We start from the raw sequence: 16,266 nt of genomic DNA on the forward strand, positions 1-16,266 counted from the left end.
ACAAAGGTCTTGGCTTTTTAATAGGGTTTTACTTCTGCGTTTACTACGTACGCATTACCCAACACTTCTTTTTCTTCAATGTATGCATCAGTGCGACCATACGACGTTCCTTCACGATGAACGGCATTACCACTCACTGGCAGGAGGGTGCAAGCTCACAGGAAAGCCGCCACCGGCAGCTTTCTTCATTCAGCTCTCAAGACAAACATCCTGAAATGATGCGTGATACAACTGCTGCCACCAACCATTACTACAGTTAACGATTCAAATTATCTTACCTTTCTGGATCCCTTTCATCCCCTGTTTTTTCACTGGTTCTTTTGGGAATGGAGGTCCTAAATCAGTACTGGAGGTCTCTTTAGCTTGCCTGTATTGTTTAAGCTGATCAGCAAAATCTTCATCCTTTTCTTCCTCGTTATAATTACCAAAGTTTTCATCACTGTAATGACTATAGTCGTCATACTCCTTACTTTTTACATTTTTTTTATGTTGCATTTTCTGTGAACTCATGTAATTTCCTGATACGTGTCCATGCTGTATGAAAGGGAGTGCATTGTTCAGAAGCAACTCAATATTTCAAAAAACACCCCTCCAAACTGCTCTACAAAACCTATTGTTTTCACCCTGTCTTATCGTCATGCTGTCTACTAGGTTTACACAAACAAGCATTAATAATAAACAGTGAAAATCAGTTATTTAGTAGAAATTAGTACTTTTGATTCTGAATACATGAAAATAGGAAAAAGGACAAAAAAGAGCAGCATCAGTATCTATACTCCAGGCAACTTTCCAGTGGGGTTCACAAAGCATTGTAACGTATGCAGTTCTAAGTGTTCTAAGGGCTACTTAGATGTACTATGATTAAAATAAATTTTTTTCCATTCATGATCTCCATATCCTGACGATCTTGGACACAGACGAAACAACCTGTCCTGTCTCTGTCAGTCAGGATGAAATACTGCTAAGTGCCACTCCTAAGCCAGCGCTGTCCCTTCTCCCATTTCTGCAGATGGGATCTTCGGTTAATAAATTTGGCTGGCTCAGAGGTTTCTAGAACAGTTTCAGGCTAAAAGGACAGTCTCCTCTCCTCTCAAGTACCAGAGTTTCACCAAGCCTCCAGCTGCCCTATCGCAGCTTTAGAGAACAGCGTTCTATTTCCCCCAGTGGTCTCAGGAGGGCTATCGAGCTGCACAGACTGAGCAAAGCCAGGACAAAGTGAACTGTCAGAAAGCAGAATCACCTCTAGATATTTCAAAGTGGCTTTTCAAGAGCTGTTTCCTCTTAGTACCATCTCAATGCAATGGTAGGCAGTAATAAAGATATCTTAATTGTTGCCTGATGGAGGAAAAAATAGCATGAGGCTTGTTTACACCACCTACATTCATGCCACAGATAATGCTTTACATTTGGAAATCTACCCAAGGAGATGAGAACTAGATGCGTCTCCTGCAATCTGTGAGAATGGGCACAGTGATCAAGTCAGCCTTCAAGAACCACATCATTCACATGTGCGTTTTTAAAATTACACCTAAAGACAGACATGAGAAATCAGTTTTAAAAAAAATACTACCTGACTGAACGAAGAATCATAATCTCTGTATGAAGAGCTGCTACTCTTTTTATGTGGTCTTTCTGTACGCTCGATATCAGAGTCGTGGCTGTAGTCTGAACTGTCATCACTGGAAGGGGAGTTATGCTGAAAAAAAGAAGAAAACAGCGCTCTCGAATGTTGTTATAAAATTCCCTATCTAATCGATCTGCTGCATATGAACTTCAAGGAAGCATTAGCCCAATAAATAAATGAAAGTATTTTCTTAACTCTCACAAAGCTCTGCTTCGGGGGAAGCTAAAGCAAGCACACTCTTTGATGACCCGCTCTTTTTATCAGAGAAAGAGATCTGATCCAGTGAGGCTTCCGAATGTACACACTGAGGGCTATGTGGTTTCTCTGGGTTACATCAGCTTCCTACGGGTCTCCCTCAGCCCTGCTTCTTTGCGACATAGCAGGGATGCTGCTGGAAGGCTAACAAATCTGGCAGTTGGCTAGAAACTCGCGTATGACCGTAGAAACGATTAGCATCCTGTCGTTTTCTGCGGGGAAACTCGGCGTTACTTCATTACAAGTGTTTTACTTAGATGTATTGTTTTGCAGAAAATTTAGAGGGGAAACCATACGAGAATACTAGGTTTCTGTGATTTTTAGATAAGGACCATCAGTTTTAATTTTGTGACTCTCTTGCATTTATTTGACTAAAATATCTATTGGAAACATTATCTTAATGAACTGATTCTTACTGAAGAATTCACTTAACTATCCTGAAATCTTTTCTTCCCATAAATATGCTAATTAGCACAAAAAGTGAAATCAATAAATGTACGTTTTGCCTCTTATCCTAAAAAGCTCCCACTCGCTATGGTTCAGCTACCATTATCATTGTCAGTGGCCAGTGCTTAACTTACACCGCTGCTTAAGATTTAAACAATTTAAGAAGTGGTTTAGCACTTTGGCCTTTCATGTCAGAACTACCACAACCACTGAAAACGGCAGAGAGAAAAATGCTCATAAATGTCAGTATTTTGTAAACTGCTATTAAAAGAAATACTGAAATAAATAAGCATCCAATGAAGATGTATATCACAAATAACATAGCTACAACCGCAATCTGATTTTGTACTACTTTTAAATATAAACAGATGAAAACCAAGCTTATGAAAATCCATTTAGGCAAAGCTAACAAGCAAGTTTCCAAATTATCCTTTGAAATGTGCTATGGCTGGATTATTTAATGATTTATTGTCTCTTACTCCACATAAACTGTCACTGAAACGCGTGAATATGCACTTTCATGTGTCAAAAGTCTATTTAAACAAATTCTTTAATACTGAAGTGCATGGATAAGATAGGAATCCCAAAACTTGCCCTCAGAGACCAAAGATCATCTGAACAATAACAAAACCGTCTTAGTTTTCTTCTCTAATTCCCTAGATTCTTGCCTAAACCTGGAATTAAAATAAGCACCTCCAATATTTTGGTTTGCATTTCCTAACCTTATGCTTATCCCGTCTTCTCCTTTTTGATTTTTTCTTTTCTTTTTCTTTTTTGCGTTTCTTCCGTGATTTTCTATGTCCTTTTTCATTTTTCTGTTTATCGTCACCTTTTGTACCATGTTCTTTCACATCTTCATATGCTGCATCATCTATTTCACCATCCTCTAGCTCTCCATCTTCTCTGTAGGAGGAAAAAGATCGATACGATAAAATTACATGTTATTATCCATCTCATCTGTCCAACAGCACAGTAAAAACAAACACACCCAATATTTCCTTCCACCAGTTACATTTTTATACATGTGCGTATACTTTTTAATACATGTAAGACCCCAAGAACTACTAGGAGTTTAGACCTTCCTGTGATAAAGAAAAATGGAATGCAAACCGTTAAATGGCCTTGAATTGTACCACAAAATTAAGAAGTTTAAAAACTTTTTTTTTTCCTTCTCAGAACAAAGGTCTTCTTACATAGTTTTCTCCAACCTAGATACAAAAACCTGCTTCAATATATGGCACTCTGCTGCCCTTAAACACATTTCAAACTGAAGAGGCAGTTTAACCATTTCTAGAAATACTTCTACTACAATGCTATTACGTGCCTTTATGGTGCCGCATTCGCGGAACAGGGTGATCAAAATTAAAGGCAATTAAAACTCTCTGAAAACTATATGTAGTTAAAGAGTAGCAATAACAAAAAGACGTAGCTGGGCCCTGCAGGAAAAACAATGCGCAGCAATACAAACACATTTCCTTCAACGCACCAGCTCCTGGAACTAAAGACGGGTCTGTAGTATCCAAGGTGTAATGGCCACAGTCACGAGCAATTCGAAAAAGGAGAATTCACTTAGCAGTTAAGTGGATTCTTCAAAACAAATGAGTAGTAGTAGTTGACAAGAAAGGAGTAGTTAACATCTGAATTTCATTTGCTAGAATCTACAAAACTGACAGAAAACAGACATCTGATGATGCCATTTTTCCAAGCTACCCAGGGTGGGTTTTTTCTTTTTAAAATCTGTAACATTGACATTTGTAGGGGGTTGTTGCAGACGTCAATAAATACTGTAAATGGAACAATATGCATGTGAACGTAACTTCTGCATGTGAACGTGACTGTCTCAAAAAACTTCAAATTGGAGGAACACCAAAGGATGATTAAAAAAAGAAAAAACAACCCAAAATGTAACACAGTGGTTGTAGACTAAATAACAGGCTTGTGCTTATCTCCATCAGCAGGGGGGGAAAGTTTCTATGATTACATAAAACTTTATTTAAAGTTTTGTCTACTGACCCAAATAATAACAGCCCTGAAAATATTTTGCAATGAAAGCAACATTTTGACAAAACACCAGCTAACCTATTTCTCATCCCTATTTCAGACATACCCCTGAAGCAATCTCAGCTCCCCTTCTACTACCTGGTATTTGCTGGGTTTTGGTTGTGGAAGAATTTAGTGCTTTTAAACATTTATAATTGGCTCTATATAATTATTTCTACATTACCACTGCTTCAGGAATTCAGCCTTTGCAGGCACCAGGGAACCTTATAGAAACTCAGTCCTGATTTTTTACATGGAGATTGCTTGAAAATGGCATCAGTCCTATGGCGTCTGAAACCCTCACGCTGTGAACGTACCCGATTCAGCAGATGGTGGGGGCAGCAAGGGGAGAAGCCTGGAGATACTACAAAACTACATATACATAAAAAAAAAACAAACCAACCAACCCTAAAATAAGACCAAACTAGTGCTGGGGGCAATACCAGAATACCTAGAAGGTATTAGGACAGAAGTAGAAATTAGGCTCTAGTAAATTGGCTTACAATTTGTGCACCTCAGTCCTGTATTCACAAGGTATTAAGCTAACCTGATGATCAACGCTGTCTACTTCATGGGACTGTGAAGAGTAGGAAGGGGGAAGAACTCACCAGGAGTGAAAGGCCCGAGTCTCCACAGTAAAAAACAGTGGTTAAGAAGTTAGAAGCAACCCAAAGTTGTGAATTTTGTAAGAGGAGTAAATGCACGTGCCAGGGAGAAGAAAGGGGGAGAACACACGACTGTCACTAAATGCTCTTAGCAACCACAGTGCAAAAAAGAAACAAACAAACAGAAAAAAAACAAACAAACAAAAAACCCACCACCAAGATATGATTCGAGATCACTAACCAGCCAAAAAATGGAAGAAAAAAACCCCCACATTCTGATTATCGACTGGCATAAAGGCTTTGGAGAAAAACGAAGGAAATTAATCCATTTCAAGGTACCACCTCCTCACCTTTAATTCTCAACTACCGGTAGGATCCTACAGCGTATCTACAGCAACCGCGACGCTTTCCCGTCACCTCGTGGCAGCCCACTGCAACCACGCAAAGGCGAGCGATATACATCCCAGCCTCACCAAGATGCTGCGCCGTATTACAGGGTCGAGAAGGGGACTCGAAGAACATTTCCAAGCAATGCCCAAGAGCAGCTAGCCTAACTAGCGACTGAAAAAAGTGCTCTGGTATACGGCAGAAAATAATCTTCTGGACAAGTACTGAAGATAGTTTTGTTTTGCTGAGTAGCGTGAAGTAGCAGGACTGGAAAGAAGGAAAGTTCAAAAGGAGCTTTCAAATGTCAAAGTACGAAGAAGTGGGCATAAAAAGACAGATTTAATCTGATGAGAAGATTCTGCTGCGGAAGGTGTCATTTAAAGATGCTGATGGGCAGCAAAAGAAAGTCCGTGGCAGGCAGCGAGTGAACTTCTAGGACTTACTGCCACAGGCAGCTGTTGAAGCAGGCAGCAGCAAGCGCGGAAAGGGACTGGACAAATTCACAGCAAACAAGCCCACGGAAGGCATGGCTGTTCCCTCCAACACCCTGAATACAACTGTGGCTGCTAGGAAAACAAAAAGGAGCTTAGAAGGTAAGAAAAACCGCTCAGCTGCTACGTCTTAAGTTTAGCTACACCGCAAATGCAATTGTCGCTGGTTTTGCTTACGGTCTTAAACATTTACTTGGACACATTTTGAAAAGGGCATTATTTTTTAGTGCAACTATAAAACAATAGGAAGCTATGAAGTCAAAGTTAGCTTTTGAAAAAGTAACGGAAATTAATAATAATAAAGGTATGCCCGCTACCAATAGGCGCCAAACGTGAGGTAGAGAGGCAGCTTCACAACCCATTTTTATGTGATTTTTCCAAGGTGCTCACGGAGATCCTTACGCTGCCTCGCGACAGATAACGTAACACCAAGATACTTAAGAAGCGATAAAGGATCTTCAGAATATGTATCCCAAGCATAAAACAAATCCTGTCTTCAAACACCAGTGTCCATTATCTCCAGCGTTCCCTGACAAATTCTGAAGTACCTCATATAATATCCCAAGAAAGCATTTGTCGCATCTTTCCAGGAGATACTCGATTAATAAAGTGTGCCTAATGAAACAGAAATGCAAATATTTATAAAACACCTGCAGCTATTAGAAAAAACAATATTTCGTATTTTGACAACGTGAGCTGAACTCACTCTCTCAAGGATGCCTACGCAATTAAAATATCCTCTTAAGTATAACGCCTACTGAAAATGCTCTTTGGGAAATAAGGTATTCACCAGTCACCAGTTCCTTTGGGAACTGCCGTCATATATTTACACTCTGGGATGCATCCAGGACTCAAATAACTTTCTAGGTAAAACAACCGGGCAGAATCTCAGTAATACCATCCTCTGGATTGCATTTCAAAGGTAAGATTACACAAGTCCTCTAATCCCCAAATGCCTAAATTCTTTCCACAACATCCTAGAATTTTCCAAGCATTGAACTTCAAGAATGTAAAAAAAACCCAAACAAACACCAGATAAATATGATTTGAAAAGATAATGGTCAAAAATGTATAATTTCTTGGAAATAATTTAATCACACTTCAAAGAATGTTTAATGGCAGTGACAGGGGAGAAATCACTTTCCGTTTTATAGGCTTTTTTCCCCCCCATTTAAAATCCAAACTGGAGCTGTACGCTAGAAAGTGAGTGCAGAACCTACCCCTTTCACAAGTTCACTTCCTAAATTTATTCCACAGACTTGGCTATAGCAAGCAGCTTTGGGAAGGGCTTTCGGCAATACGAACCAAAACTACCTCCTTTTCCACTATGAGTAATAAAAGTCAACAAACAGATGTGGTCTGGAAAAAACACAGCTAGCAGATGATTTTCTAGGAAACGGGTCTGAGTCTTAGGCTGCTTTCCCTTTGGCAGTATCTACAGCAAACAAATCACGACACTGATCCAACAAGAGACAATACGAACTTCTGTTTTGCAAAGTACAGCTTCTTGCTTACAGAATATCTTAGTCTCCTGCTATTAATGCTGGAAATGCCTGACGCACAAAACCCAGCATTTTCTTGATCTAGAAAAGCAAGGAAGTATACTTTTGTTGTCCTTTTCAAGAGTCGCTTCTCTTTCAACAACCCTACCCCACAAAACGATACACCACAAAACCCACCTTCACTGAAATAAAGCCAAGAAGCTGGGGGGGAACAGTTTACGATGCCTACACTCAGGAGCCAAGACGACAGCCTCTGCACTGAAAGAACAAACGCTGGCAATTTTTAACTTCCGACGTGAGTTATTTTCTCGGATTCTATACTTGTATTTGCAAAGGCTGAACTAAATCTGATGCGTCTTCAGATTAACAGAAGTTAACAGAAATTAATCCGTGAGCTATTACAGCGCAGACCTGCGGTATAAATTTCTGTCACAGCAAACAGCAGGAGGTTGCTCACCTCTAACCAGAGATCTCAGCTAGCATTACCAAGCCCTTCCCATCCCAGTGCATTTCAAGTCCTTTTGGAAGAGAAACAAAAGCATCTTCATTAAATACCCAGTTTAAATTGCTTAGAGGTGTTTGGCTACCGCTGCCTGACCTACGGGAACTCCTTCATAAAGAGCCCTGGATGACTTCAATGATTAAAATAAGTTGCCATATGGTACTGCTGTTCCCTCATAACCCAAGGGACAGCAAATGCAATCTTGCAGTCCAGAACGCAGGAGATGCAGTATTAGCTAACATCACCTAGACTCCACGAGCGAAACAAATCCTAACTAAACAAAAGGCAGTACGCTGGCCGTGATCTTTCCTATCAGCCCATTCATTTTTAATTGCTTCAATAAAAATCTTCCACCTTGAAAGCAGTATTTTCAAGTATTGCTCTCCTAGTCTTCTAAAGCCTATTGAAAATCCTCAAGAAAAAAGACAAACAAAAAAAGCCTGAATGGAGAGAAGAGTGCGTTTAAACAATGATCTCCCTCTCCTATCAGCCCCTGTACAAGGACCAGGTACACACAAAAAAAAATGTGGTTCATCTCCAAATCCGAGAGAAAGAACTAAAATCACTGATGGATCGCTCCCTTTTCCACGATCTCCGGATACTCGGAGCTTGACGGATATGCGAAAACAAAACCACAAAGCGCTTCCACTGTCCCAAGTGTATTTCTAGAGCATCTCCAAGATGGATTAGAAAGGCACAGAAGCCAAATTATTTTTCAGGGAGAAGATTCTGTCTGGTGAAATCACTGAAAGAGCAGTTATGCAAATCTCTGGCTAGGGAATATAGAAATCCACACATAAAGTAACTCACCATTACTCTAAGTGTTTACAGTTTCATTCCTAACACTCAAACTCGGCTTTAACTTGCCCTTCATGCCCTTAGTCCGAGTCATTTTTAAAAATAGCATTCTTTATGTTCCAAGAAGATTTACAACTCAAGCTCCTTAAGTCCAAGATACAAAAACAAGACGCACTTTTCTCAGTACACTGAAGACTGTGGCTCTGAAATATATTAAGATGACTAAAAGGGTTTTCCCTGTGCGACTGTTTTTCCAATATTCCTAACAGAAGTACTTAGCATACTTGCAGGTACAGCAGGTGCCACATGAGAATCATACTTCTGTGTGTTTTAAGAACTTACGTGAACGAAATCGTACAACCAAAATGTGAATCTCTATCATCAAACACTATTTTCTGTTAAGTCCATCTTTGGTAGGTTTGCTTCATAGGTGAGGAAAGGTCTCACTTAAAAATAATTACATTTTGTTTTACAACATGATGCTTTTGACTTTATTTATTAGAATAAGCCTTAAAGAGAATATAAATAGCCAAAAGCTTCTGAAAGCATTACCAAGAATAGAAAAAGTATATAGTAGATAAAAATTAAACGCTGCAAACATCTCCCTTTTACTTCCTGTACACAGAGATTTGCTGCACAGAAAGGACACAGTAACAAGAATGTAAACTTTACAGATGAGCAGAACTCTTAACACATTAAGCCATTATTTTTAAGAAGCTACTAATTTCTGGTGAAAACTGAATATTGCTGTGCAAAAAGAAAATAAAACCTATTTCTTCCTAAAGTGAGTGCATGGTTAAACCTTAACCTCTTTGTTCTGCAACTAGTTCTAGAAGAGATACATTTTCAGAAAACATTGACGATGTCCAAAAACTCATCTTCTCATATAGAAACAGTACGTTAACAGCCTTTACTTCACAGGGGCTGACAACAGCATCACACACCTGTTCTGCTGACCTCCGAATACCTCCGATAAGGACAGATAATGCAGGGAAGAGAGCTCAAACTGATGGGAAACCACCTGAGTGCTTCTGACACCAGTCAAGACTCATTTAGTGAAAAAGCCTTACACCCCTCCCAGATATTTCTCCTCCTTAATCTCCTTTGGGCATGTTTTCCTTAGTATCCCAAACTAGATTTCTCCCTCAGCTTCTCTCTTCTAGCTCCTCATACACTCCTGCTGCTTCAAATAACCCTCCTGCACATATTTTCCACACCCAACGCATCTAGAAAAACATGGTGCTACGCAGCACTCGTGACGGCCCAGACGGACAGGGCTATCGCTTCTCATCACTACACGTTTACCTTCTGTCCTGTTTGCTACCGTGCAATGAACCCGCAATACTCCTGCGGGTAAGATTTTGTTTTCATAAAATTACAAAGAGCACAATAACTCAGACGCAATTCAACGACACGAAAATTACAGGTCTAAAGTAAGATCTTAGCAGGCTAAAATTCACGAAATGAATTTGCCCTAGCATGCTGCTACGCTACAGAAGTTATTAATGAATAAGGAAAAGAAGTAAAAAACCAGAAGGTGTTGTTGCCATTAACAAAACAAGCCAGTGTCTAACTAGAACCAGCGCTGGCTTCTCTGACAATGTTACACAGGTCACTTAACGGCACTTTTCAGCTGCCCGTTAGTTTTGACCACTCTGCAAATATGCAGTTATTTTAATCTACAGCCAGGCAGTGAAATTGCATCACGACAAGTTACAGACCAGATTGCTTGGGTTTTTTAACCTCTGTTTTGCTTTCATCCCCAGGGCTGGCTTTAACAGATACTGTGTTCCCGTAAAATGGGGAAAAGAAGTGAGAAAGACAGCAGAGAGGCATGCCAAAAAATAGCTTCCTGCAGTGGTACTGGAGGCCAACGAGCAACTTCTGGCAAGCCCACCTTCTCACCCTGCCGCCTAGCCATCTCCAGTCTCTGGGGTTTATTACTGTAGAAGAAATTACAGAAATTCACACAGGCCACCTCCTCCTCCGCAGGAGGATGAGGAGTAACAGCTATGTCAGCCAGCTGCATTTTTGCCACTCCTGCAATGTTTGCTGGATGGCAAGCAAGCCTTGTTTGCCCACAGGGCAGATTTGGGAGCGATTCTCTCTTCACTTCTTAGTTTCCTAACGTCAAAGCAAGTTTTGAAATCATGCTCGAAAACAATACATCACTTACAAGGCTGCATTCAGTGATCACAAACAACTTCACATGAACACATTCTTTGGTGATTAACTATTACTGAAAAAAAAAAAATCTCTAAAAACAGCTATAAGTAAACATTTTCAAACCAAATCATGCACATGTGGACAGAGGGCATTAAAGCACCAAGTAGCATAAAGGAGAGGCATTTAAGTTGTCAAGTTTAACGGAAGATGGATAGAAGCCTTATGGCAAGGGAGACTGGGAGAGCAGTCAGGCTGGGCAATGGCAGCTGCAGATGAGACGAGATCTTTAGCCCTTCTGCTCCACAGACGCCTCCCTGATCTGCAACGCTACGGTGCTTCAGGGAGCTGAGGAGCCACGCGGATCGAGACAAGACACGGGCAAAGCCACCTGCAATCTCATCTTGACTAAGCAGTAACGGAGAAAATGGACAGCTGAGGTATATAATAGAGATTTCAATTTGCTGTTACTCGTCCTGGTTACAACCCGCCACTTGCGTTTTCCCCTTTACTTGCCACCGGCTGTAATTTAGCAGAGCAGGTCTCCATTATGGTGAACCAGACAGACCTGTTAGAGCAGCAGAGTGTAAATCACGCTCGCCGAGGACAGGAGTGCAAAGCTGGTAGGCCGAAAGGGAGCAGGCAATTCCTAAGACAGCTGGAAGAGGAAACTGGGAAAAATAAAATAAAAACAAAGGGGTGGCTGGATGGAGTCTCTGTTCACCTGGCTCATCTGGGCGTACAGCAGGCACACACCGCTGGCGAAGGAGAGCCTTTGGAAGAGCAGCACCGCAGCTAGAAGCGGGCAGACTCGCATAATCAAACACTTCAGCTACGCTTCGTAAAACTCAAATCAGTTTCTCTTGAACAAGACAGTGACTGGACCAACTTCCTTTTAAACGGTAAAAATGGTATCAAATACATAATGAAAAAGCATACAGTGAGGATTAGCATGGTTCTCGGGAAAAGGAACCTGAAACGCAAACAGACAAGCCCAGCTTTGAAGTGGCATTTCCAAACATCCTCTGCAAAAACCAGGACAATTTTCTAAAGAAGCTTCGCACAGGCCACTCGGGTGCCTGTCGGAGAGCTGTCTCTAATGTAGAATTTCCTTTATTGTACCACGAGCACGTAAAAAGGGGCCTGATACTTGCAACACAACTCGTAAGACCATGCTGGCTACAGAAGCATTACTTGTACCTCTGTGATCTGTGAGTTAGCATCTCAATGTTCAGGCCTATCATTAGATCACTGCTATTTTTACAGCAGATAATGGCAGAAGAGATCTCCAAGCCTGGAGATTAAATGACAGCAAAGCAGAGATAGCCAACAGAAACTACCAGTACCAACCTAACATTTTAGATTCTTAAAAATAAATGAACTCTGAGTTATTTTCTAAAGTTCCTGGCAATTGTAAATCTGGCACCGATTTCGAACGCAGAACCAACTGTAGCAAACAAGTCCTTCTCAAGCCTGTAATAGCTCACTATTAGTCAGAAAATCAAAGTCCACAGAAGTCTGCGTGAGGACTGAATTCTTTTATATTTGTCACAAGCGTTTAGTTCTTCTCTTAGGCACGTACATTCATCCACAGCATGATGTATAGGTGGGACAATGCCTACAAAACAGAGTTTAAGAGAAACACGAAGCGCCCAGCCCTGCAGATGATGGCAACGGCAACCACAAACTATCGCAAGTAATCGGACCTTGCTGACCTCCGGAAGAGAGTGGCAACTTCCACATTTACACACATCTGCGTATTTATTTGCTGTAACTGAGTTTGCCTGCGCCCTGCCTTGGGCTTCTTCCTTACCCCATCAGAGATTACCTACGTAACAAGCAATCCTTAATAAAACCTAACCTTACAGGAAAAACTTTTAAAAGACAGCGGTTATCTGTGTGTCTAGAAAGTCTCAAATAATTCATCAAAGAGAACGTCTCTACAATGAGTTAACTAAAAGTATCTAAAGAATGATAAACCTTCCCCACTTAATCAGGTGCCCCATCAATAAACCAAGAAAACAAAGACTTTGGATTAAAACAATCTTCCAACTCAGAATATTCAAAGTGTGGACAGACGGCGTCTTTTACTGCTTTCGACTGCTCAAAAACACTAACCAACTTCTTTATAATTCTACAAATCAGTTCAACACCAAACTAACTAAATGTTAACAGAAATGCTATTAATTCATGCTGCACAAATTGATCTGATCTGTTAAATGATTTCAGCAGCTTCCTATTATGGGCTGTACCTACAGTAGGCTAGTCCTCCTGAGCTACCTTTAATGCAGTAAAAAATTGATTGCATGATAAAACATATTGAAACCTGATGTGTTAATTTTAAAATACTGAACTAGTATTACAGCTAGACTCCAGTTCAAGGTAACTCAGCATACGAGTGGATCAGATACTGCCATCTTTCCTACAGAGCTTACAACCGGCTTTTCGACCGACTACAACGGAGACTGGACAAAACCAATTCAGTACTAAAAATCGTTCACAGTTAAAGCTGTGCTGCCCCTCCCTTTGGTGAGTCAACCATGTTTTCTGCGGACAGGAAAGACCCTGTTTCTCTTTAGGCCTTCCCAGTCACCAGCTGGTAGGGAATCTTTACAAACTTCACAAAGTGAAAATATTGCATTTTGACAGGATTACATTTGCACAGCTAATATAACACCAAGACTTATATTTGGGGCTTTTTCTTCCTTTTAACAACGCTCTAGGTGTATTAAGCATACACTCTACACATCCCAGATCAGAGGGAAACAGAAGTTGTGTAAGTCTTGTTTACAAAAAGTACTATTTAACAGGTAAATGTGTTTATTGTCAGAGCCTTCTGCTCTTCTGAAATTAAAACGTTATAAAGCAATGTTTATATATTAACCTGTACTAAAAGTACATTAGGCTCCTAGGTAGTACTTATTTATTCTATTTCGCAATTGACCAGCGTAACAACAGGCCTACTGGTCAGAACAGCTGGTTACAGGAACTCTACTTGTCAACATGGCATGAGTAACTCCGAGTTAGAAAAACTACGCTTCCAGCAGAACAGTGGGTAACTTGGGCTTTCCTCAAGGAGGACTTTAAAACACAAAAGTATTTTCAATCCCTGAAACAGTAAAAAGTCACAGACTTACTAACTCCAGGAGCTCTGAAACACTTCGCCTGCTACTACTGCACAGTTGTAGTAAGTAGTTATGCCCTATCTTCAGCAATCCCCGTGGATTACGAGTTTGCTTTTTACAGGGCACTCTTTTTGGAACATACAGCATGACACAACTTAAGACTATTTCACGATTAAGAGCAGAAAGGTGAATACCAAGAATCAGCAGCTCTGGGGTCTGCCCTGAACCTGTTACAAAATCGCAGCACGATTTTTGGACCAGTCAGCCAGCCCGTGCGGCCCTCCACTTCTCAATTTGTAACACAGAATTAGTGACTCTTTCTCCAGTGAGGGAACGGTTACGTTTGCTCACAAGCCTTTTTTTTTATTTTTTTTTTTTGGGGGGTGGTGGTGGTGGTGTTTTTCAGTCCTCTGAAGCAAGCACCAAGCACGGTTGTGGAGCTGTGTGGGGAGGACAGACTGAAGCCCAGCTGTCGAAAACCAGCATTTTTAACTCCTGAAGTTGTGTCACAAATGCTCTGAGTAGATGTAGACTGAAGGACTGGTAGCTGTCAGCCTGGCACAGTATTTTTGGAACTAGTTAGGAAGGCCAGGGCTGCCTGGAGAAAGGATTTGAATTTCCAGCAGCTGCAGGAGAGAAAGGGAGGGAGGAACAGAGGTCCTTTCACCAGGAACAGGACTCTGGTTTTCTGCGCATGGGGATTGAGAGGTGGCAAAGATAACGTCAGTCAGACCTTAATCTGCATAAAAAAAGATCCAGTTAAATGTGTAAGGTGTAATCTGGCAAGAAAATGACGTTAAATATGGATCTAGTGAGAGATTCTTGTATGAACAATAAAAAATAAAATAAATCAAAAAAAAAAAAAAAAAAAAACAACTCAAAGCACCCTTTCCTACCTGACTAGCAGCGCCAGGGCAAGGGAGAAAAAGAACAATGGTGACATTCAACAGACACCCGCTGGAAAGTGCAATTTATGGAAAGAAATGGAAAACAGTCCCCCTTCCCAGCCAGAGTAAATAAATGAAGATGTAAAACGCATGCATTGCAAAAAATAAAACCCTGCTAATAATGCACTTCTAATGCAGTGAGCCCCCCCCTCCCCTCCTTGCATTCCCCACCACCACCACCCCGGTCCTCACCCCGGTCTTCCAGCCTGGAGGTGACCTGCCCCCACAAAAACATCGTTAACCCCCTAGGCACATTAACAGACAGCATCATCATCATCATCATTATCAGCATCATCATCACCCCACTAGTATCACCATTATGAGAAGCGGAGAGAGAGAAGAATGTTACTCGACCTTTCGTCCCCTGCATGTTGCCTGTCAGAGTCGGGCATGTTTGGGTCAAGGACTGGGTTTGGGGGTTTGGAGAACAGGCTTTCAAAGGCCATTGTGCTGGCTGTGGTGTGGTGAGGAGGAGGAGGGAGGTGGAGGAAGGCAGGACACTGCCGCTGCCCGTGGTGCGGAGGGAGGAGGAGGAGGTGGCGGCGGCGGCGGCGCGCACAGCCGCTCTGGGGGCGGCTCGGTGAGGAGGAGGGTCGGGTCCCTCAGTGAGGAGAGATGATGAAGGTTTCACTCACGGTTACTTAGTGAGACACTAACGGGCACTCAGTGCAGGGCGAGGCTGCACAGGCTGAGCCCGGCCGCCCCGCGCGGGCAGGAGGAGGAGGAGGCAGCAGCGGCGGCGGCTCGGAGGAGCAGGCCCGGGGCAGAGGAGAACGAGAGGACACACACACGGGGGAAGGGAGGTGCTGGTGGCCGGAGATGGCTGCCCTAATTCTTCCTTACAAACATGGCGCCCGCTCGAGGCACTCTCACAAAATGGCGGCGGCGGCGGCGGCAGCAGCGGCGGCGGAGGAGAACGGCGGCAGCGGCGGCAGCGACCCCCGGCGCTCGCCCCCCCCCGAGCTCGCTCAGCGGCCGCGGCCCGCCCGCGCCGCCGCCGCCGCCACCACTGCGTCTTCCGCGCCCGTCGGGGCCGCGATGGCGTCGCCTGGCGCTGGCCGCCGCCGCCCCGCTCCTCCTCCTCCGCCGCCGCACGGCCCGCCCCCCGCGCACCGCCGTTGGCCGCCGCCGCCCCGCGTCACCGCCCCTCCCGCGGCGCCCATTGGCAGCGCCGCGCCGCCCGTCACGCCGCCGTGACGTCGCGCGAGCGGCCCCCGCCCTCCGCCGGCGACGTGCGTGCGTGCGCGCGCCCGCCCCCCAGCGGGGAGGGGCCCCGCCGCGGCGCGCCGCGTGCGGGCTGGCGTCACGTGCGCGCCGCGCCGGCCGTTATGGCGGCCGCTCGTGGCGGAGGGCGCCCGTTACGGCGCTTCCGGGACACGC

General features: G+C 43.0%; 1 protein-coding gene across 1 annotated transcript in view; it reads right to left on the bottom strand.

Moving 5' to 3' along the window:
* ZC3H6 (zinc finger CCCH-type containing 6) overlaps nucleotides 1–15,859 on the bottom strand; it is a 40,484-nt gene extending 24,625 nt beyond the window's left edge. The window contains exons 1-4 of the mRNA XM_082306985.1: nucleotides 15,241–15,859; nucleotides 3,049–3,229; nucleotides 1,571–1,696; nucleotides 279–534 (exon numbers count right to left, since the gene is read on the bottom strand). Coding sequence (XP_082163111.1) covers nucleotides 279–534; nucleotides 1,571–1,696; nucleotides 3,049–3,229; nucleotides 15,241–15,332 — 655 coding nt within the window. The 5' untranslated portion in view covers nucleotides 15,333–15,859. The remainder of the gene's footprint in view (nucleotides 1–278; nucleotides 535–1,570; nucleotides 1,697–3,048; nucleotides 3,230–15,240) is intronic.
* Nucleotides 15,860–16,266: the final 407 nt, after the last annotated feature.

This window comes from Platalea leucorodia (assembly GCF_965183815.1).
Source record: "Platalea leucorodia genome assembly, chromosome: 3".
NCBI lineage: Eukaryota > Metazoa > Chordata > Aves > Pelecaniformes > Threskiornithidae > Platalea > Platalea leucorodia.